This window comes from Sciurus vulgaris (assembly GCF_902686455.1).
Source record: "Sciurus vulgaris genome assembly, chromosome: 8".
Taxonomy (NCBI): domain Eukaryota; kingdom Metazoa; phylum Chordata; class Mammalia; order Rodentia; family Sciuridae; genus Sciurus; species Sciurus vulgaris.
In genome coordinates this window covers 63,864,702-63,887,971 of record NC_136468.1, presented here as the reverse complement: position 1 = coordinate 63,887,971, position 23,270 = coordinate 63,864,702, and the positions used below count along the sequence as shown (strand labels likewise).

Sequence of the window (23,270 nt, the reverse complement as noted above, 5' to 3'; positions counted from 1 at the left end):
CATTACTTCAGTCCTCACATGGTTTTCTCCCAGTGTCTGCATCCCAATGTTCCCTTTAAATAAGCACAGCAGTCACAGGGAACATAGACCTGCCCTACTCCTGTATGACCTCATCTTAACTAATGATGTCTACAATAATCCCATTTCCAAATAAAGTCACATTCTGAGACACTGGGGGTTTAGACTTCAACATAAATTTTAGAAGGACACCATACAACTTATAAAATAGCTTATCAGATGTATTCATCTTAAAAATCCACTGGATTAACAGTTACCATCTCTGGGACTATAAGTTACTCTTTCATGTTATACTATGTTTGTTACCCTACTTAAAAGGACAATGAAATTAACTCTGCTGCATTTTGGATACAATGATTGTCTTTCTTCTACATTTTGTTTAAATGTTTTAAAAATCAGACAGGTTGGGCATTGCCTAAGTAGTTAAGAAATTAACCATTAAAAAGATTAAGAAAGGGATAATTCCACATACCCATTGCTGTTTATTTCATATCTACTCTTAAATGGAAGACTTTATAGTTTCTTATAGGTCATAGAAACAACCTACATAGGCTCATAAGATTCCAACTGGTTATAAACTACTTTGAAAACAAATGTGTAACTGATGTCTGTAAAACTGGAGACCCTCTATGTTAACTTCCATATCAAACATAATGTTCATTAAAGAGTAAGTAATAGAAAGTGCTCATTTGAACTTTTATGTATCTTATTTAAATGTAAACAGCAACAACAACAACAACAATAATAATAATAATAAAAGAACAGAAGGGACTTCCAATAATAGAGGGAAAGAAACTGACCTTGCATCCCAACCAAGGGTGCCTGAGTTGGCCATTCTTCTTATGACCTCCAGCCCCATGCAGCTTGCATTGGAATATATGTGTGCAAACTCACTCTCATACCCAAGACACACACATATGTCAGATCAGTAGTCTATTTAGAATCTCTGGACTATTTAGATTCTGACTAAGGAGAAGGAGTCAAATAACCCATGCATATTTTCCTTTTCGAGCAGTGTGAAGCTATTTCTTATTTAGAAGGTGGCCAAGTAAAATTGTCCTTTATGACTTCCAAGATGCATTTCTCACTGTAGTTTTATTGTAAAATTTTAAAATCACCTCTTTCTTTGGATATGGAAAATGTAACTTTTCCTTAAGATGCTTGCTGCTGAAGTGAATAGACTATCAAACATAAGCATTTTTGAGCATTCCACATTGCTTTTTTTATGTTGCTTATGTATATTACAAACTAGAGCAAGGAGGATTTTGCACTAACAATGGAAACAAAGAATATTTCAATAAAGAAGGAACACCTCTTTTAAAGAATGGTAATGATGAAAAAAATTTGTCTGGGACCAGGATTGTTAAATTTCTGAGAAATTCCACAGAAACACTAAGGCACAAATCAGACATTTGAAATGCAAAGTCTTACAAACAAGGACCTATGAAACTGAGTTTTACTGTGCTTTTATTGTTGCAAAGATTTGAGAAACATAATTCTTTTCATCTTGACTACCCTGTGTTTGTTGGGTTTAGTAAATATGATTTTCCTCTTTCCATAAGAAATTCAGAAGACCTTAAAGATCTGTATATATAACAAAGGATGAAAAGCTTTCTAATTCAGAGAGAGTAAAATGTAACATTTTTGCATTCAGTTCAGAGCTTAAAATTTTTCTAGCTCTGGTCCAGTCTAAGATTTTGATGTTACAAAAATATACACAGTCCCTATTTCTTTGCTTACATGTTTATTGCTCTACCACATCTCAGGTATAAGACAAAGGATAAGTCAGAATACAATGGTTTTGAATATTCTCACTGTTTCTTTAAAGAATAACCAAAAACTAAGATAAAAACACTTCAAGAAGAATAATATTTATTTTATATGTTATCCACATTTTATTTTGACATGATTTATGCATACAGTTAATGTAAAGATTTCTGTAACTGCCATCCTTAGAAATAAGGGAAAGTAATAGAGGATTTGTTTTTAAGCTAGATAAAAAAATGATTTCTATGAACTATTATAAAATTTGAATTTCCAAAATTTATTTTACCCTGTGAGAGAAAATACTTGGATTTTTATTTTTAATGTCTATGTGACGAATTTTAATAAATCCAATTTTTTTCTCTCTTTCTCTTCATATTAGTTCTTTGGAAGTAAACATGGTTGAAGAACATTTCAATTGAGAAGAAGATTGAGGAACATATTTGTAGTGATAAAGAGAATAATTTGAGATCAAAAATATTTTTTCTTCTTCTTCAGCAACTTTCAGATAGCAACAAATACTCTCCACAAGAAGCAGGAGAACATAATTGCTAACCGTTGTCAGACCACCTGGGTTTGAATCCGTCTTTCACAGTGTGATACTGAGCAAGTTATTTACTCACTCTCTGCATGCCCCAGTTTCCTTAACTGTACAATGGAGACAATAACCTTAACTATCTCCAAGGATTAGATGTGACATGCACATAAAGTTCTAAGAACAGTAAACTATTAGAATATGGCAAGCGAACTTTAGATTATGTAGAAGGAAATGAGAGGGAGGGGGGTATGAAAAATGGTGGAATGAGACAGACATCATTACCCTATGTACATGTATGATTACACGAATGGTACGAATCTACATCATGAATGACCATAGAAATGAAATGAGGTACCCCGTTTGTGTACAATGAATCAAAATGCAGTCTGTAAAAAAATTTAAAAAATAATTAAATAAAAAAAAAGAATACGGCAAGTGCTCAGTAAATGTTGTATATTATTACCATAACTACTAAATAAGTTGAATAGTTATATCAGTCTAACCATTCAAATGATTTCTATCTAGAGAAAAAGAAGTATGATTAATTTTCTATGATTTTTAGGATATTGGGTGTTTTCAAAAAGTACTGGAAGTGCTGTAAACATGTATGCACAAAGGAGCTTTTCTTCCCCAATTAAGACATGCAATAGGGTTAAGCAATTTCAAGGAGGAAAAAAAAAAAATCCTTAGAAACCACACATTTTCCCCCAAATTCACTGGTATTTTCTCAAGTTTTGCATTTGCTTTTTCTGGGCACAAGGGGATGCTACTGGGCTGTGAACTTGGCATCACTTTGGCATCTTTGGCTGATTTAAAGTACAATCAGAGGCATAAGTCCCCAATCTTATTTTAGTCAAAGGCTAAGTCTCTTCCTATACCTCTGGGGCAATCTTGACTTTGAATTTGCAAATGATTGCTCCTGACTCTGGTTTCTGCTCCTTTGTGGTATTGGCCATAGTGTGGGCATAGTGGGGACTGAAGATTTCACCACAGTTGCTTGCAAACCTGACAAGCCTATCAAAAGTGTTTTCATTATGTTGTTCTAAGGTATTATTCTATATTATGGAGAGAGGACCGTTCACTGCTGGGAGCTGGAGTGCTCAACTACAATTTGAACCAAAGTTTCTTGTGAATGAACAGTTCTGGATTGATATTTGGACAAGAGAAAAATATTATTGTAATAGCTTTGATGATTATTGAGAATTTAGTATTTTATTTCTAGTATAATATTCCTAATCTTATATAATTAAGACTGACACTCTGTCTTTAGAAATGAAGAGGTCATGTAGCAGCCACCTGCATTCTACATAACCAGTTGCCCAAAAGAGGTCAAGATTACAGAATATTGCTCAGAGAGAACTCTTCTTAAATTTCCTTCCTTTTTCCTAAACCTTCTAAAACTAGAAGAGGAATTGTGAGTGCTAAAACGTTTTCACATTGTATGATTGATAACTTTTTGTTCATCATCTTAAGAAATACTTTTTGATGTAATAAAACATGCATGTCACACATAATTCTAAAGTACAAAGGAGAAATATAGTACAAAGTGGGCTTCCCTTCTACTGCTACTCAGTGTTCCAACCATCCAGTTAACAAAAATGATTATTTCTTTTGATTCTTCATTTTTTAAACGCACATTGACTACTAATGTTTAATTGATTGTTTTTTACTTTTTAGTGCTCCAGAAGTGGTTCTAAGTCCTAAAAGAATTCATTACAAATTCCTATCTTTAAGCTATGAGCATATGGAGAAGTGTTTTTTAAATACTATGGAATATGTAAAAATATATGAACACTCATATTTTTGAAATGGTTACTAATATTTCCCTTTTTTTGAGGTCAAGAAGGAAACATAATTCTAGAATAAAATATTAGAATTCAAGGAACATAGCGCAATAATTTATAATGGTTCTGCTTTTTGAAATGCTATATGATTTGAGGAAGCAGAAATCCCCAATCCTGGGAGGAAATGATTTTTTATCATTTGTAAATAAATAGGATCTCATCCACTCAGGCACTAGCCAGGAAAACATGTATTACTTAGAAAATGTATTTAATGCTTTTAAATTATATTTCACCTATATATCAAACCCACAATTGGTTGCAAATTGTATGAAGAACTAAAAATATGAAAAATTATGAAAAAAGAAAATACAAGGTCTATGAGTGGAAGATGACAAGAAAAAATATTTCCTGAGATATAAAAAGAAGTTAATTGAGAAGAATCAGTGAAAAGATCTGTAGAGGAAATGATTTTCCATTAACAGGGGAGGAGAGATGTCTTAATTACTGTATTTTCTTCCTTCTACAATATTTAATTTTTAACACTTTAATAAAAGTAGACTGGAATAATAGCCATAATAATCCTTACAGCTCTAAAATTGTATATGCTTTATGATTTTCATCCTGTAATGAATTCTAAAGATGTCTATCAGACAAAAAAAAAAAAAAAAAAAAAAAAAAAAAGTCCCCCGAACACTCTACAGTCTCTGGGGTGAGATAAACGGATGTACATGTTGAAAATATTCAGCGTACATAAGAAGATATGAACAAATATATAGGGTATACACATACAATATATCTTAGGATTGCTTTAAAATTTCTGAAAAAATGAAAGGAAAATAGTACTATATAAGACACAATTCTAGCTTCTGAAGTTTCAAAGTTTCAAGTTTTTATCTTGATTTTTCAAGTGTTATTCTTTGGGGCCAAATGGAGTCAAGATAATTTTTTTTTTTTTTAAAGAAAGTGAGAAATCAGTAGGCAAAAGGGTGCATTTCCCAAGAATGGATCCAGGTAAAAGGAACAAGTACTCAGAGAGTCCTTATCCAGAGATTTCCTGCCCTCTCTAGACAGAAAGGCCAGCCCTCATCCAGAAGTAATTGAAGGCTTCTTTTGATTTTTTGTTTGTTTGTTTGTTTGTGGTGCTAGCACTAGAACCCAGGGATTTTCAAATGCTAGGTAGGGGCTTAGGGTCACTTTGGACAACAGAGTTAGGGGATTTCACACTAAGAATCATGATCACTTTTCTGAAAAGATGTGTGACATAAGAAATGCAGAGAGGCAGGTAAAAATCAGTCTGAGAATGGCCAATTGTGATGTGAGAAAAGAGCTCTAAGAAGTCCTGGTAAGGCCAAAGGTACCTCAACAACTCTGCTGGTCCACAGGCCTTCTCTAAGTGCTGCTTGAATCTAGGGCATTTCCCTGTCCTTCTTGTTCTGCATTCTTCAATTGTGTGGCAAATCTCTCTCTCACACAGATTTATATAAACCCTCAGAAGTGGAAAAGCACTTTGCTCAGAGGCTGAGTGCAAACTCCGGAAAATACTGAATCTGTTTGAGGGTTTGAAGAGGTTCACATAAAGGAATCACTTTCACTCTGATTGAGAAGTGAGTCTGTCTTGATTTAAAATGACACTCCTGAAACTCATGATCTCATATCTTCATGGGATTTTCAATTACTACTATAGTTCACAGCCACAAACTCAAAAGTGATCATCCTATTGCTTTGTAATTATATCTACACACTCAGATTACTTTACCTTAGGGCAGTGTTAACTTTGAAGTAATCCCCTGAAGAAAAGATGGAATGGTCCTTATTTATAAATGGAACATCTAAGGTTAGTTTAAAATAGTCCTAGAATTTTTTCCATTCAATGCAGACATAAAACCCACTATAGCATTTAGGAACAAGATCATAAAATTAATTATCCTCTCCCTCCACAAATGAAGATTTGGGTGCATACACAAATCGCAGTCTCTGTGAACTCACACAAAAATAAGCAGGGAATAGACATGGGGGTGGTTTCAGAGTGGGGCATTATTCACAGGAAAACAGCGAGATTCACTACGGAGGACATAATTCTTCTGGCAGTGACAGGATCTCATTCACAGGACCAGGACTGATGGTGCATGCACAGTCAGAGTGCCAAGCAGTACAGGACATGGATGTGGGTCCCTAATGGTGAACTGAGATCATTGCTGAGGACACTCGGGGATCACATAAGGGGCACTCTGTTTGCTCTCTGGGAGATGCAGTTCATTTGCACTAATTGCGGGTTTGGGGGCCTGGAGAAGGCAGCTCTGTGTGCACATACTGTATTCCCTTTGTTGGCGAAGGTAGCTCTCACGGGCCCTGTTCCTCCTGGCATTGTGTGTGTGTGTGTGTGTGTTAACAGAGAGATTTAACTGCTTTTAAAATAGATGTGCATTTCTAATTCTTTGTACAAGGCTTACTAATAGCTGATGAGGGGAAGCTACAAGATAATAGTGAATTACTTTCCGGAAAAGTTTAGCAGATAACTCATGAAATGAAAGAAATCCAAGAAAGCTTAACCCCATTACTATGGTTTATAGGACTTTGCTTTTCTCAAGAAGAGTACCAATGTTTGGGGGAAAAAAAAATTCTATCTGCTTATCTATTAACCATCTGTTTTCAGTAGTTTCAAAGTTGGGAAGATTGGATGAGTTTCATGGCTAAGAATATGTGTTTTAAAATACACTTTTGCATATTTATCTTTAGCAATACAACTGTCAAGAGTGCAGGGTCAGATTTAGGCAACACTGCAGTAAAGATACTGAATGGTGTAAAATGAGCATTAAAAAGATCCAGTGTTGATACAGTATATCTTTAACATTCTCTAAAAGTTAGTTGTAATTGACTAAAATATAAAGATTTACTAAGTACTCCAAGTATTTAAGGATACATGCTAATCATTGAGACGAGTAAACAAACAAACAAAAAAAGTAAAACGTATCCTTGTCCAGACAATTCTTACAATGTTGGTGGGGTGCCAGACATTCATTTGTTCAAAAGTTGCCTGTGAGTTCCAGGCTAAATAATACCCTTGAAATAAATGAAAAACATAAATGACATAGAGAGATGGTCAGCTTCAGCATTTCATCATAGGAGTCAACAAGTACTTCCTAGGAAATAAGAAAAATTTCACTGGACTTTCAACAGAAAAAGAAAAGGTACAAATGTGTGCAGTGTATGTACAAGAGAAGAGAGCTTATACAGGGAGCAGATGGGCACCAAAGCAAATAGAGATGTTCTAGCCAAATGCAGGGGCCCTAGGTGATTGTCCCAGGAGTTCTGAACTAGTGGAAACAGAAGCTCATTCAAATTTTGAGAAGGATAGTTGCCCGAGTGAATGTGGGGTCAAGAAGGCTTACTTGATGAGGGACAAAAGGTAATTCGACAGGAAGGGAGCTGGAGGCATCAGTTAAGGAACTGTGGTCCATAAATGGCTTGGCAAGGCAGTGCTCTGGGATGGGGCAGTGATATTTGAAAGAAAAGGATGAAAATGAAGGATCCAATGATTGTTTGTGCCTGCTAACAAATATCAGTCTTGGGGAGAGAAGATCAAAGATAATTCTAGGTAACTGGGTGAAAAAAAGAATTAGAGAAATTAGATACAGGACTTTGTAAGCAGATTTACTTACTTTGTAGGATAAGAGTTTGAGTGAAATGTGTTGCATTTCAGTTGTTTACCATGGGCAGTAGTTACAAATGTGACCTGAAGCATAGGAGAATAAGCAAATCTGGGCTGGAGCTAAATCTACAGTATTTGGTGTCAATTATTTACCTAACAAGGCAAAGAGAAAGATAACAATGTATAAGTACTGGTAAGGTTAATATCAGGGAAGGTTTGCTGAGGATACAAATTTTAAACATTGGTTTAACACTGTCATCCTTGCAGGCATTAGATCTAGCACCACTGCCACAAACCCAGTGAAAGACAAATCTGGAATACAATGGAGATTGCATGCAAGGGACTGCAGAGTTGTGACTTATGCAGCTCAGAAGTCACTTTGTCCTCAGCATGGCTAACATCTCAGGGAGGTGTGTCAGAGGACAAATTCAGGTATTACTGAGTTCAAGTCCCAACTCTGCCATTAAACAAACTCTTAACCTTAAGCTAAGCTTTAGAATCTCATTTATAAAATAATGATATTATTATTAAGGGATTAGCGATAATGTGTGTTCTATATGCCTGACCCACTGCATGCATTCATTAAAGGAGAGTTGTGATTATTATTTACTTTTATTTTTGAAATATTTATTATTGGCAAGGACAAAACTACATTTCTAAGAGAATTATGTTGATTCCTATCAGCAAGGCAATATATGAAAGAAGGACAAATATTCAGATCTGAGACTCTGAAAAATCATTATCATGCAGTTTTCCTATGTACTACAGGCTAAACCCACGTGTCTGATATAATTCTGAGCCAAAAGAGGGAACCCTACACAAAACTAATATTCTCATGAGAATTTTCACTGGTACAGATTTAAGTATGAACTATAGCTAAAAGGAGAAAAGATGAAAAAAACAGTAAGAGACAAAAACTGATGAATCTTTTAAAATCTTTATTTACATAGAGCAAATAGTTTATTTTGTAAATTATGTAAGGACCCAAAGTTAGGTAGTTTTGAAATTTCTATAATAAAGAATAAAAATTAAAAACTAGGAATTTTTTACACCCACAGAGGGAAATAAGTTCACTTGCACAAGATTTCCAGAAATGAAAGCAATAGTTTTGGATGAATAGAAATTTATAATGCCACTTTTAAAGATTTACAGGTAAAATAGTGGTGATGTGTCTACATACCACTAAGAAAACATTTTTGCGTGGGTTTGATTTTACAAGACTCAGGATAGCATTAGGTAAGAAACACAGGTTCAGAACCCAGACTTCCTGTATATTAATTCTAGTGACCAGGCAAATTATTTAATTATAGTGTACTTCATTTTGTTTAATCAGTAAACTAATGCCCAGTTAATATAATGGTTAGGATAATTAAATAAACTAATACCTATAATGAAGTCAGATATTCCTAACACATAGTAAGTATCAAATGAATTTAATCATTCTTGTTTATTACTATTACTGACCATATGAGACAGAAAAGGAGGCCTCCCAAGGGCAGATAGGCTTAGGCCCTCAGAGAAGGGAAGGAGGGAATGAGACCATGCCACCCCAGGTCTGGAGAACATTGCCCCTGACAGCTTCAACCACGACACCGCCTTCCCAGCTAGAACATCCTATCATGGTGGCTGACAGTTTCAACCACATTGCTCTTCCTTACTAGCCCTACCCCTACCCCTAGCAGCAGCTGACCACCAGATCTACCCTTATCTGAAGCACTTTTTCTCCTGAACAGATGTGCCAAATTGCAAGGTTGGAACAGTCCTCTTAATTATGAAAATAAGGGATTAAATTTATGTACTTCTAATTGGCTTATTAAACTGGGAACTTGAGCATGATTGGCCCCTCATCCCGCTAATCACTTGAGTTGGGCCATCAGGTATGCCTTTAAAAACCTCTAGACAACAGATATCCATTGGCATCCCTCTCTTGGAACCCCTCCCTCTTTGGAAGCTCTGCTTTCTATCTATCATCTTAGTAAATCCTGTTACTTTGTTTTCACCCTATGTGTGTGGATTTAATTCCTTGAATTGGTGAGACAAAAAACTCATCCACCCATACTCCATGCTACATTACTATCAATATTCTTTTATAATGGAATAAGGTCACCCCAATAAGCTTTTCTCATTCTCTGTGCCTCACTGATTATAATATTCTTAATATTCTGAATTAAGATTTAATATTATTATAGTCAACATAGAGCAGTGTTAACTAAAATAGAAGCAACAGTTTTTCTCATTATTCTTTGAAATAGGACTAGGGAGATAGCTCAGTTGGTAGAGTGCTTGCCTTGTAAGCACAAGGCCTTGGGTTCAATCCCCAGCACTGCAAAACAAACAAACCAAAACAAAAACAACAACAAAACACTATTCTTGGAAATATCTATATCTGTACATGGGAAGAAGATAAAAGCAGACAGAAACTGCTGAAAAAAATGCAATGAAGTTCAAATGGTCTGTTGGGAAATGAGTATGAGAGGAGGTCAAGGCAATTTCCAAAGTCTCTATTGGATAAACAAGGAAGGGTAAAGGATTTCAAAGCTGGGAGTTGTCAAAAAGATTTCTAATACGGGATGATGGACCAATTTTCTGGTTCAGGACTGTTCTCCCCATCTTTGAACACTGGCTGAAGAATTGCCTAATTCATAGATCTCCCAACTTACACAGCAGGAAAGAAAAAGATAGTAAAAAGGCCATGTGCCCAGTCAGGCTTACAGAGCCACTGTTAGTGGAATCTGTTGACTCTTTAGTTGTTTTCTACCATTTTCAAGCTGAGGGGTCTGGAGACAGTCATATGGCTATGACTGACCAGAAGGAATTCAATTTGGTCTCTTCTTTGGGACCTATGAAACCTCCATAAAAGTACCTCATCCTCACTCCTCAAGTACTAACAAAAGAGAATAGTGTTTTTAGATTCAATATATTCCCTAATTGATAGGGAACAGATGCTAGTGGTGGGAACATGAGTTTAAGGGAATAATTCTATGAACTGGGCCCACCCTGCTGACCCTCACATGCTTTCTTTATTTGAAAGAGGAATTTACATGCAGCCTTGTCTGGCTTCGGTTGGCAGCATACGCTAACTTCCTCAGCAAACAACCTGTTATCTATAGGGGAAATGCAGGCCAAAATGCTGATAGAAGAACACAAGTTACCCTGTGAGTGTATGTGGTGGGGGTGACATGGGGAGGTTTTGTGACCTTTACACAGACCAGATCCCAGAACTCAAGGAGATAAAGATATTTCCCCTAACCATAAAGTCTGTAAAAATAGGTTCCAATTAGAACTGGTCAGCAAGGGCCAAAGTGACCTAGTGTTGTCATGGACAGCAGGGACTTGAAAGTCTGATGTCATCCTGCCATTAGTCAAAAGTCAAGAGGTGGACCTGGTTGGGACTCTCTGGAAACTTCCCTGGGACCCCCATTAAAACTGGAGGGCAGGAGGGGCATGCCATCCTTCTCTTCTATGAGAGGATCTGCTCCCTACCTGGAGAGTGTCGCTCATGCCTGCTATTCTGAGAGACAAGTCTGAAATCTCTCAGCCTGATCACAAGAACTGGAGAAGAGAAGACTTCTGTGGCTGCCTCAGATCCTCACAGCAGGCCTCTGCCCCGTAACACAATTAAATAAGTTTCTAGCTTAAGGATCTGCACTCAAGAATGCTTTTATTCCATTTGCCTAGCACAAATTAAAAATGAAATAGAAATCAACCATATAGGTTTAGCAAGGGTTTTATATATATATATATATATATATATATATATATATATATATATATATATTTATTTTTATTTTTTGGCGGTACTGGGGATTGAACCAAGGGCCTTGTGCTTGCAAGGCAAGCACTCTACCAACTGAACTATCTCCCCAGCCCCTAGGGTCATATATTATGTTTTTGACCACAAGGTATTAAACAACAAGAAATTTTATAAATGTTCTCTGATCCCTAACTTCTACTTCTTTTATGGTTACTTCTTCAACTTGGTTATTTTACTTCTCAACATCAGAGATCAATTAAGAAAACTATGTACTATGTATGTATATTCACTTTATTTATATCATGAAAGGCAAATATTTTCATACAGATACTTACAAATCAAAAGAGGAATGTGACTCACTGCTTGAACATTGTATAATAGACAAGTTACATTAATTACTGATAGTGATTTTCTAGCATTTATATCTAGAAATCAATAATTGCTACAGTCAGAGAATACATGTTTACCTGGGCCTACTAATGGAGAAGATTGTCCTGAGTCATCAAGATGACTTTTTATGGTTTTATATCTTGATATGCTCAGACTAGATTTGGTCTCCTTATGTTCACCTTAATGTTTAGTGAAGAACACTTTTTATAGGTATTTTGGAAAAGGAAGATCAAATGTCAGTTTATGAAGCTTTTCTTTGATAAAAATAATTGAGCATGAAAATTCAAATACTATGTCAGTAGAGAAGCAGTACAGTGAAAAATAAAAACAGACATCAAAGTAGTAGCAGGAAATATCTTATGAATAATAATGACTCAAGGTACATGTGCCAACATTTTTAAAGAGCTTTTACACATACTTAGATTTTCAATGTCCACTGATAGTCATATTAAAAAAAATAGGTAAAGCAAACATTTTGTGAACATACTACAATAGACTTTTTTTCTGTTTGTTTTGACAATAATTATGAATAATGTTTAAAAATCATTTTGTGCTCTATTAACAATAAACAACAAAAAACAAATCCATAACCAGAATTCCAAGAATAGATTTACTATTAATTTAAAGTATCTCAAAATTTTATGTAATCATGTGACTTATAAAAAAACCTTCTAAGAGATTTAAGCCATTCCCTATTTTGCCATAATATTGTATAAGGGAAACCAAAAGTTAAAGGAAATTGAATGAAAATGCCAAAAGTAAATTGGATATAAGAATCATCTCTCTCCAAAGATAATTGTAGTATATTTATACCTGAATGTACAGATGTACAATATATATATGTACATCTAAAATTAAACAGTGATGAATTTATGAAGAATGTGAACGACCAACCTGGTGTTACTGCGACTCCATTTCCATTGACCACAGGCCTTTCCTCCTCCTCCTCCTCTGGAGGCTCTATACTTGCTTTCTCCATGTTGCTCACGGACTTATTTCTCTTCCGTTTTCCTTCAGCACTTGGAGTGGCTCCCGGAAGTATCTGGTCTGTTACATTTAATAATAATGGTGCTGGTTCAGCTGGAGGCTTCGGGGTACCGTAGTAATTGTCTGCAAATGATACCCAAACATTCTGGAGTTAAGTCTTTCTCTGTGTGCATAATTTGTACAGAATGGAAATTATAGTGACAAACATTGATCCAATTTAATGCATATATAGGCACACACATACACACATATGGTTTTATGTCCTTTGTTGATTCTACTGTATTGGGCTTTAATGCACAAGGAGATAGATCCATTTTTAATATCATCTTTGTATTGAACTAAAATATAGTCTTATGAATTATTCCCAAATGGTACAGTTAATTTCAAAAATATTTTTGATGACAAGACCTACATATAAATTTTTAAAGATAATGAGATTAAGAGTCCATGTAATTTTTTTTTCAAGTCCCACACTATTTTAGAGAGGTAAAGTATCTTGTGCTTTTCTGCAACTTCTAAGGAGCTACAGCTGTTGGCCTTGATATGTGCAGTGCCCTGCCCAGAACTCTATCTCCATTCCAGTTGTGAGGTTTCCATGGCCGCCAACAGTTCTGCTGGCTAATCGTTCTCCATATCACCACAGCATGTTCCCCATAACTCCATAGCTGAGATACGGAATCGTTTGTTTCCCCCATCAGTCTGGGACACCTCTTTTAAAGGGAGAGTAATTCTTATTTATCTTCGTAATAACAACCTGGCACATAAATAAGCATGGGATAAATGCTTATAAGTGAAGCATTTATATATTTACCTTTATATGTTCAAGGTAAATCACTTATTTAAAATATTCTAAAATTCTGATTGGTAAAGAACATAGGTATTGTTTTTAAAAATGAATCTCATACTTCTAATATCAACTTCAAACCTGTGTTGTTGTTTTCAGTTAATTGAATAACGTATGCACTCATTTCCTCACTTATTAAAATCTTTATTAGTACTGACTCTGCACCCAGGCACTCCAGTATACGTTTGTGGGAAATTGAGGGCTATAATAAAATCTTCGTCTTCCAAGGTGCTCAACAGACTGGTGTGGAAGACCAAATTTGACATCTCACAGATAAGCATTATGACAGAAAATGGACTTAGCACTGCATCAAAGAGACATAGAGGAGGAAGGAACACACCTCTTATCTGCAGAGGTTGTGGATGGTATCTGGGAAAACAGAGTGCTGTCCTTAACTGGAAGACATGGGATCTAGTCTGTCTAAACTAAACTTCAAGCACTTTACTCACGTAAGGCTCAGTTTCTCTATCTCTACCTAAGGGGAATAGCAATAATTGTTATAATCATTTGTGTTTTGGGTCGTAAATAACCCAAACATTCTCTACTTAGGTTAAACACAAGAGTGATGTGCTGAAAAGATAGGGGATGGCTGTTGATCTCAGGAAAGGGAGGCAGACCCCATTTTATCTTCCACAAATTTCATCTTTGGGGTCTCCCCAGCGAGAAAGGACGGTGGGATGCCTGGCAGGCAGAAATAACAAATTTTCACTCTACTTGCCTTCCTCACCGGGTTGTCATCGAGACGAAGTCAGAATGAATGAGGAAGAGCTTGTAAACTGTAGAGGCACAATGGTTTTAATGGCAGTGTGACCTCGCGCTGGCACAAAGTGAGCAAATATCATGAAGACTGGCCATGCCGCCAGTGCTCTTGCTCATTTTTGTAGATATTCATGGTTGTAAGAGTAACGTTTAAGGAAAAATTTTACTTTGTAAAGGGGTCTTTACATGTAGTAATGTTTTTTGCTCCATTACAGAGTCTGCAAAGTGAATGATGTACATTTTGCTAAAGGTTACTATTTAATTTGATTTGGAGAATTTCAAATGCATCAAATCCTTATGTGTAACAGCCAAATTTTGAGCCAAACAGAAATCACTAGCTGCTTCTAGAAGTTAATGAACTATTATATTTCAGCACTCCTAAGGGTTAGCAAAATTCTCAGTACACTGTTCTGCTTTCTATGGAATCTCAATATATACCTATCTAATAAATATAATGTAAAACTAGTAAATAACCCTCATATAGCTCAACAAATGATATAATTTTAAGTAATATTTTGGGATCCCTAATGCCTTTAAATATACATAATACTAAGAAAAATGGATCACACTTTAGTGTTTCTTACTCCATTTGTGTTTTAAGTTATAAATTTCCATGTAGGAGGCTGGTATGATGGTGCATACCTGTAATTCCAGTGACTGCAGAGGCTGAGGCAGGAGTATTGCAAGTTTGAGGCCAGTCTCAAAAATTTAGTGAGACCCTGTTCAAAATTCAAAAAAATAAAAGGGTGGGGGACTGGGAATGTAGCTCAGTGCCAAAGCACCCCTGGGCTCAATTCACAGTGTCGAAAAAAAAAAAAAGGCAAAAAATTCCCCAAAGTAAATAATTTTTTATTGATTAGAAATAAATGCATATCACAAACTAAAATACATATTAAATTACAGGTCCTGCTTAATTTTATTAAGTAATTATACCTACTGACATCATGTGATTATAAACTTATATAGTAATAGACTTTTTCCACAATTTGATTCATGAAACTAACAGATTAGTTTTTGTATGTAAAATGGTAAGGATCATTAGGTCAGACATTATGATTGTCTTCATTGGCAAAAATAGCAGTTTAAAGTGGTACAAAAACAATCCATGCAGTCATTACACTGGGAAATACATTTCATGGAGAATAATCTATTACACCAAAGCAAGACTTTTATCCTATTACATACAGAACACTTACAGGAACAGCAGAATAATCAGCCAACCTGACAGGCAGCTAAGCCACTGAAATGATTCTTGAAGTGTATACAACTTCATATACGGGGATAAAAAGTGCCTTTTAAGAATCATATCAGTATGTTTTGGAAAAAAATAAACACCAAACTGTTTTAAAATATAATTTGGAAATATTGTTGCACTAAGAATAAAGTGACTCTATGCATAGTGTCAGGATTTAGTGAATCTAAAAATCTCAAAACAAGCTAAAAACAAACCAACCAACCCAACATATACGATGTGATGGTGAACAGCACAGATCTTGGTGAAATAAAACTGTGTTTGAATTCCCTCATCTAATATTTGTATCCCTTAATCTCGCTTCCTCTTAATATCCTTAAATCAATTTTGCTAAATAAAAGAGGAGCACAGGTTGTAAAATGACAACAGTAACAAAAGCAACTATAAACTGGGCATGGTGGCAAAAGTCTGCAGTGCCAGCACTCAGGAGGCTGAGGCAGGAGGATCACTTGAGTCCAGAAGTTTGAGACCAGCTTGGACAGCATAATGAGGCGCCACCTTGTAAATACTTTTTAAAAGTGACTATGACTACTTTTAATATTATTCCCAGCAGCACCACCACAATGTACTGAGCTGGATGCTGTTATGGGCATTTTACATATGCACTCTTGTACCAAATGTGGATTAGAATTCCTCTTATGCCACAGTGCTGTTATAAAGGTTAATGATAATGAAAGGATAAATGGCATTGACTGGCTCAGAGCAGATGCTCAAGATATGGTGGCTACTTTTGCTATTTATTCATCACCAAACAGTATGAAGTCATTCTGCCTCTGCAGTTAAGAAGATATGGACTCTAAGAAATTAAACTTCCTCAATACTATACATGAAGCAAGTGGAAAATCTATACGTGTTTGGATGTGTGTGTGACACATTTGCATCCTGCCCAGAACTCATGCTAAAGGACTTCATTTAAATCCACAATCAATGAGCACAAGTTTAATGGTTTCAAAAGGGAAAGGCAATCTTGTTGCCAAAGCATATTGCAGGAGCATTTCAGGTGATTTTTGTCCTTTCTGTCTTCCAAAAATAAGCATGTGCACATTTTGGGAAGGAGGTAGGAAGAAGTAAGTTTTTCTAAACCTTCAATGAATATATTTATAAAGAATGACCTACACATCAGCAGTTTAATTTGACTTTAATATCAAATTCCACCAACTTATGATGATCTCCAAATGATACATAAAATTATCCACTTATTTCTGTCATATTGGGATTATCTGTCAGCTTACATAGCCTTATTTTTAATCAATGACTGGAAAATTAAAGTGACAATTATTTGAGGAATCCAATTTATTCTTTAGGTAAGCACTTATGCATGAATACTTTTTTCATAAAGATGTGGCTATGAAAGAGTGTAACAGGGTGAATGCACTTACTTCTAACATTATAAAAATGGAAAACTTTTTATAAATTTGAATAAAAAGAACAGTCCATAAAATGTCAATAATTCACTTTATAAAAATAAAAATATTTAATAAGTATCCATTTACACTGGGTAATCATATACTCATTCATTGCAAAGGGAGAGGAACTAAAACAGATGGCACTATTATAAAGTCGATCCATCTAAAGTAGTCCTTGTAAAATCTAACCCTTACTTCTCTTTTAGGAAGACCCATCCCCAGCCCATCAGGAGATGAAAGCAACATTCTAATAACTTCTTCACATACTGTACTTGAAAACCATCAAGGAAAGAGGAAGAAAACCTAATTTCCTCCTTCCTCACTCTGTAACTTTCCCTACATCTGGCAAAATGAACTTTATACAAGCTGGATATGGTAATGCATGCCTGTAATCCCAGCAACTCAGAGCAGAGGTAGGAGGATGAAAAGTTCAAAGTCAGTCTCAACAATTTAAGTGAGACCCTAACCAACTTAGCAATGCTATCTCCACAGAAAAAAATATGTGTGAAAAAAAGGCAGTGCTGGGGTGTGGCTCAGTGGTTAAGTGCCCCAGGGTTCCATCCCCAGTCCCCCTAAAAACCACCAACAACAAACAAACAACTTTCCACAGAAGTCTTAGTCCTAGAGAATTTTTAAACCAGGTTTTTGTCTTCCAAAGTGTATTCACATTGATATTAATGATGAGACTCAGGGTGAAAAAGGAATAGGAAACCATTTCCATGACTTTTAAACTGTCCCTTTTTTGAACCCTCAGGTTTTGTTGAACAGTAACAGATACCAAAAGAGTATTTTCTGAGATGTATCATATTCTTTAGGCTTTTAAATTCTGATATTATGACAAACAGTAGGAAAGACACTACAAAATAATTTTAGGAATAAGGAAATGTAAAAATACTAGTAGAAAACTGAACACCTTGAAATGGGTTCAGTAGAAGAGAGATGTAATGCCCGTGGGAACAGCAGGGACATGCACATACCATGCTCATCCCAGAATCTGCAGAGCTGGAGGGCAGATCCTCACTGGGGGGAACAATGTGTGGGAAAATTTAAGTGACTGAGAATCTTACCATAAGTGGAGCAAACAGTTTGATATTTGGTCTTCCTAACGGCACCTGCAAAATTTGACTCTGACATTAAACAAAGAAGGCAGACTTTTCCATCCCATCATAACTAATTTTATTAGAAAACCTGCCAGATCATAAGTAATATTCATTTGAATCCACACCAGAGATTTAGAATTATAGTAGTATAAACGGATGCAAAATGAGAGGATCCTAATTTCATACTTAAAGGACATGCTTAATATTTAAACGAGAGGTAGTAATAGTTGAAACCAGCACCAAACTTCACGTCTAACTCTTGTCAGACGTGGCAAGAATTACAGTCAGATGGCTACATTTAGTAAACTAGAAACTCTGTAAGTACCAGAGTAAATATAACCCAGAAAATATTCTACTTTTCTAAAATTGCATTCCCTCACAGAAAATAAGATACAAATTCTCACTTTAGAATGCTTTTGTCAACTGATTTTTGAAGTTATTTTAGTAAGCAGTTCTGATGCTTAAATTTGGGTCTGGGGAAAAAAAAAAAAAACAACATGTCATTTCCTCATCATGTCATATATAGTTAGTAGCTTGAAACCAAGATGGAGAAACTCCCTAACCTCAAAAGATAAGGTTTTATTCTCTAGTGGTGAAAAGCATTAATCTTGCATGAGCCAGAAATAGTGAAAACATCAAAATAATATTTTGTGACTGATATTTATATGAAACAATATACAACTGAACTTTCAAAAATTTCTTAACTGTAACTTTCAAAATGTGCACAATTATACCAAAAGTGTATAGGTCACTCTATAATCACCTAAGTAACTCATTTTCTTATAATGAATTAAAATCTGTTTAAAAATGACTGAGAAAATTTAGTAAATAGTAAAATATGTTAATAATTTTAGGTGACATTTTTGTCAATGATATTTCTCTTGCTAGATTGCTTTGCTACACTGAATATGTGTAAAATATTAAGCATCTAACATGTTTGTTTCTTAGTGAAACTTTTTCATCCTGCTTCCTGATCGTACATTTTGTCACTTTATCCTAACTTAAAAAATTCACTTTTAACTTTATTATCAAGATCTAGGTTAGAAGGTTAAACATGAATGAATGTTTCAAGTAAAAAAAAAAAATGTAAGTGTGGACTTAAATGCAGAGTAATGGGACTTTATGATTAGTCATAACTCAGAGATGGAGGAATTGCTGACTTGTGGCAAAAGAATAAAAGCTGAGATTCATATTCCTATCCTTCTCCTTTCTGGGTCTCCTCAGTGACACATTCTCACATGAGGTTCCATATTGTTCAGTACCCAGTGCCTAACACTCTCCTCTCGTTAGTCTACTTTCACATCTCATGCTTCTAATAATTCCAGTTTTATTCTTTCATATATTATATGTGTACCATTTCCAGTTTCCTTAGGATCTTGCTAAGTTACTGGGTTACCATTGACAAGCTAATTTGAAGTAAGGTGTAAGTGACTATAAATGGCTTAGTAGGTCATACATAATGTTTGTATTTTAATAGGATTTTAGACCGTAATCCAAAATGTTAATCATACAATTTGGAAAGTAACTAGTCAATTTGGAATACATTTTTCAAGAGAGTATTTGATGCTCTTCAAATCACAGTGGAGGTGTCATCCTGGCTAGCCAGAGCACCTAGTAAGTAGATATGAACACTGTACTTGCACAGGGAACCCAGACAAAATGTCCATGCACATGTTTTTGGAAAATGGTATTGAGAAAAATTAATTTATTATTCCAGTTAGTGTAAGTCTGCCTTTTTGAGTGGACTTGGTATTTGTTACTAACGTAATTGTTAATTGTTTAAAATTTCTAAGTGTCTAGATGATTAAAAGAAAGTCTCTTCATGGCTGAATAAATAAGAAAGTAGAAGTGAAATTTCAATGAATTTATAAATTGGCCTTTGCACAAAGCTTAGCAGATTCTTGTGATAGTCATCTTAATTAAATTTACTTCTTCAAAAATTGATGAAGGAAACTGAATCTTTCAAGGACAATATTATGTTTCTCACACAACATTTATGGCTTGTCATATAACTTCCTTCCCCCAAAGGTATTATGAACTATGATACTAAAAAAAATTACTGCAATATTAGGAGACCTCTAAGACTTTCTTTTGTCACTGCTATACAGGTATAATACCCAGGGAAATTTTTTATTAATCTTAATTTGATTGTTGGTTAACGACTAAAGAAATTTGCCAAATGTCAGATCTCTAATCCTCAGTTACTAATAAAGGTTTGAAAAAGAAAACAATTAAAAAGAACTTTATTTCTACTTGGAGAATTTGTTTGCTAGATTTTCCCAAATCTGGTATAGTGGAAAAAGCTCCGTACAGAGAGGATTTGGAATCCTATTGCTGAGGTTACCCACTAATCTCCCAAAAGACTTCAGGTTAGATATTAAATTCCTATGACCCTTGTTTTTCTCATTTGTGAAATTGCAGAATAGGATCAGATATCTAAAGTAATTCTTATTCCCAAATTCTGTAATGAAAAATTTTGAAGAATGTAATGGCACCAGGAATGATGTCTGTATTCCCAGCTACTTCGGCATCTGAGGCAGGAGATCATGAATTTGAGGCCAGCTTGGACAAGTTTAACGATTCAAGTAAATAAAGTAGAGTAAAGTAAATAAAGTAAAGTAAAGTCAAAAGGACTGGGGATGTTGCTCAGAAGAATGTTCCTAGATTCAATCCCCAAAACTAACCGACAAATTAATAAAAAAAAAAAAAGTAATGGCAACAGATTATAATTCTTTGTCATCATATTAGAAAGTCCTGGATTGGCAATTAATAGAGAATAATAGTAAATTGAAGGCAGTAATTTCAATTACTTGAGAAACTGGATTCATTTTCCTTCTTGATGTAAATGTGAAGAACATTCATTCTTCTGTATCTTTATGCTCCTTTGCATGTACTCTTCTGGAAAAGTGGTTGTAGTTTCAGACTTTCTATTTTTTTCCAAGTCTTTCATTTATATCTATTTCCATTGGTGAATTAGTTCTAAGCATGTCTCTCATAGGATGTGAACTATGGTTACTTTGTGGAAGGCTATATATGAGGTATTTCAACTTTATATTTTAGTCCATGTGGTACTTTAAAATGTCCTGGTTTTTATTTTAGAGTCAACGTTTTCACTGTGATTACCTTGTAATCTGTGAGACACTTAGAAACACAAGTCCTATGTGGTTAGGTGATGGGTAAAGTTAGTAGTAATTTAGAGGTAGGAAGAGCTAATTCTAAGCCAGAAAAACAACAAACAACCCAGAAAGTGAAGAAAACAAGGGGTTTGGATTTCTAACCAAAGGATTTGTCAGCATGAAGCTAGCAAGTCTTAAATAATCCAGATTTCCCCACTCCGAATCCCCTTTATTAACCTTTAAAAACCATCCTCATGATATACTGTGTCAGAACTGTTGGTACTTTATGCCTTAGATTCTAGAAACCAACCATTAGTTCTTTAATCACATTTTGTTGTGGTGTACTCCTCCTGTTCCTCAAATTTTCACACTGTAGCCTTGCCTTTTATATTATCCTTCTCATTCTGTATAAGTTAGGAAACTCAAGAATAAAAATTTATGATAGAAAATTTGTTGAATTGATGAGAGAAAAAGTAAAGGAAGATATATGTGCATCCCCCCCACAAAAAAAGAAAAAAATGAAATGAGATTTAAAAATGAAGGGGAGGAAGAGAGGAGGGCACTCCATTTCCAGACTGATGACCAGTGTGGTCTGGGTGTTTCCTACTTCTGACAGTGGGGACCAGGTGGAGTCAGGGAAGGAACAGTTGCCTGGGCTCTAATGCCTAAACTGAGCTTAGAAAAGTAAGTGAAGTGAAGCATAAGCCTAGGGGATACAGGAGGGAAGAACATTCCACCTGAGGGAGCAAATCTGCAAATCCTTAAATCTGGAGGAATGTGTTCCTTGGAAGAAGTAGAAGGAGAATATGAGGCTGGAGTCAGAACATGGGGAGTACCGAGGCTTGGGATAATATGGTCACTACTAGGCTTTGCTAAAGATATGGGTCAGTCCCCCCCCCAAAAAAAAATTAATCAAACAACAAAACCAACAACAACAAACAAGTGCAGGTTTTTAAAAGTATGCAGATTTGTTTTTAAAATAGCTTGCCAGAATGTAGAATGGATTGGAAGCAATAAGAGGGAAAGTCCTGAGGTCAGGGAGGGGTCTACTGTAGGGGTGTAATGATGGTGGAAGGTTCACAATGGGGTTCACAATAGTACTCAGATGTCAAGGGAGAAAAAAAAAAAAATCCTGGATAATGTTTAGGTAGGGACTTAGATTAGCCCCTTGCATTTGAAGAACTATAAGATTTTCATGATGACCGCCTCTTTCTCTTGGGAATAAGATCATTCTCTTAAGTATTCTCCTAATACTCATGATTTCTTTAATAAAAGATGCTGTGGTTTCGCATACCCAGGTTACAGGATGGGCATTTTCCACCCTTGAAAGATTAGGTATACCTATCAATCTTACTTTCCAAAAGAATTACTCTTGAAAAAAGTCTTCATAGACATTTAGGCACCAATCGGTGGCTCTATGACAGTTTATTTTTATTCCCTCTTATAGTCCTTCCATTTTATTGAAACTATTGGTTTAATGTCTGCACAGCTCTAAATATTAGCTTCTCAAAAGAAGCCACTTATCATTTAGCTCTGTTTTCCCAGGCTCTAGAACAACATTGGCACATGGACAGCGGCATTCTTATCTCCTGGGCTGTACAAAAATAGTCTGTGGAGTGCATTTGGTCCACAAGCTACAGATTATCATCCTCTGATCTATGTAGTAACCAATTGCCACACAAAATTTTGCAGTCGTAGCTGTCCATTCATTAAATGAGCACTAAAATATGCCCAGCAAATAACCAATATAGATAAAGCTATTGTCTTCAAGGTACTGAGTGCAGAAGAGAAAAGACATTAAAAATTAATCAGAAGAACGAGTAGGATAAATGCAGGACATGACCAGAGTGCTTTAAGAGAATAAGAAGAGAGAATTACTTTACACAGTGTGGGTAAGAAAGGCCTATCT

General features: G+C 35.4%; 1 protein-coding gene across 9 annotated transcripts in view; it reads right to left on the bottom strand.

The window, feature by feature from the left end:
- Window positions 1-23,270, bottom strand: part of MAGI2 (membrane associated guanylate kinase, WW and PDZ domain containing 2) — a 1,317,383-nt gene that overhangs the window by 436,227 nt on the left and 857,886 nt on the right. For all 9 annotated transcript variants that reach the window (XM_079150214.1, XM_079150216.1, XM_079150215.1 and 6 more), the window contains one exon: window positions 12,792-13,007. In XM_079150214.1, coding sequence (XP_079006340.1) covers window positions 12,792-13,007 — 216 coding nt within the window. The remainder of the gene's footprint in view (window positions 1-12,791; window positions 13,008-23,270) is intronic.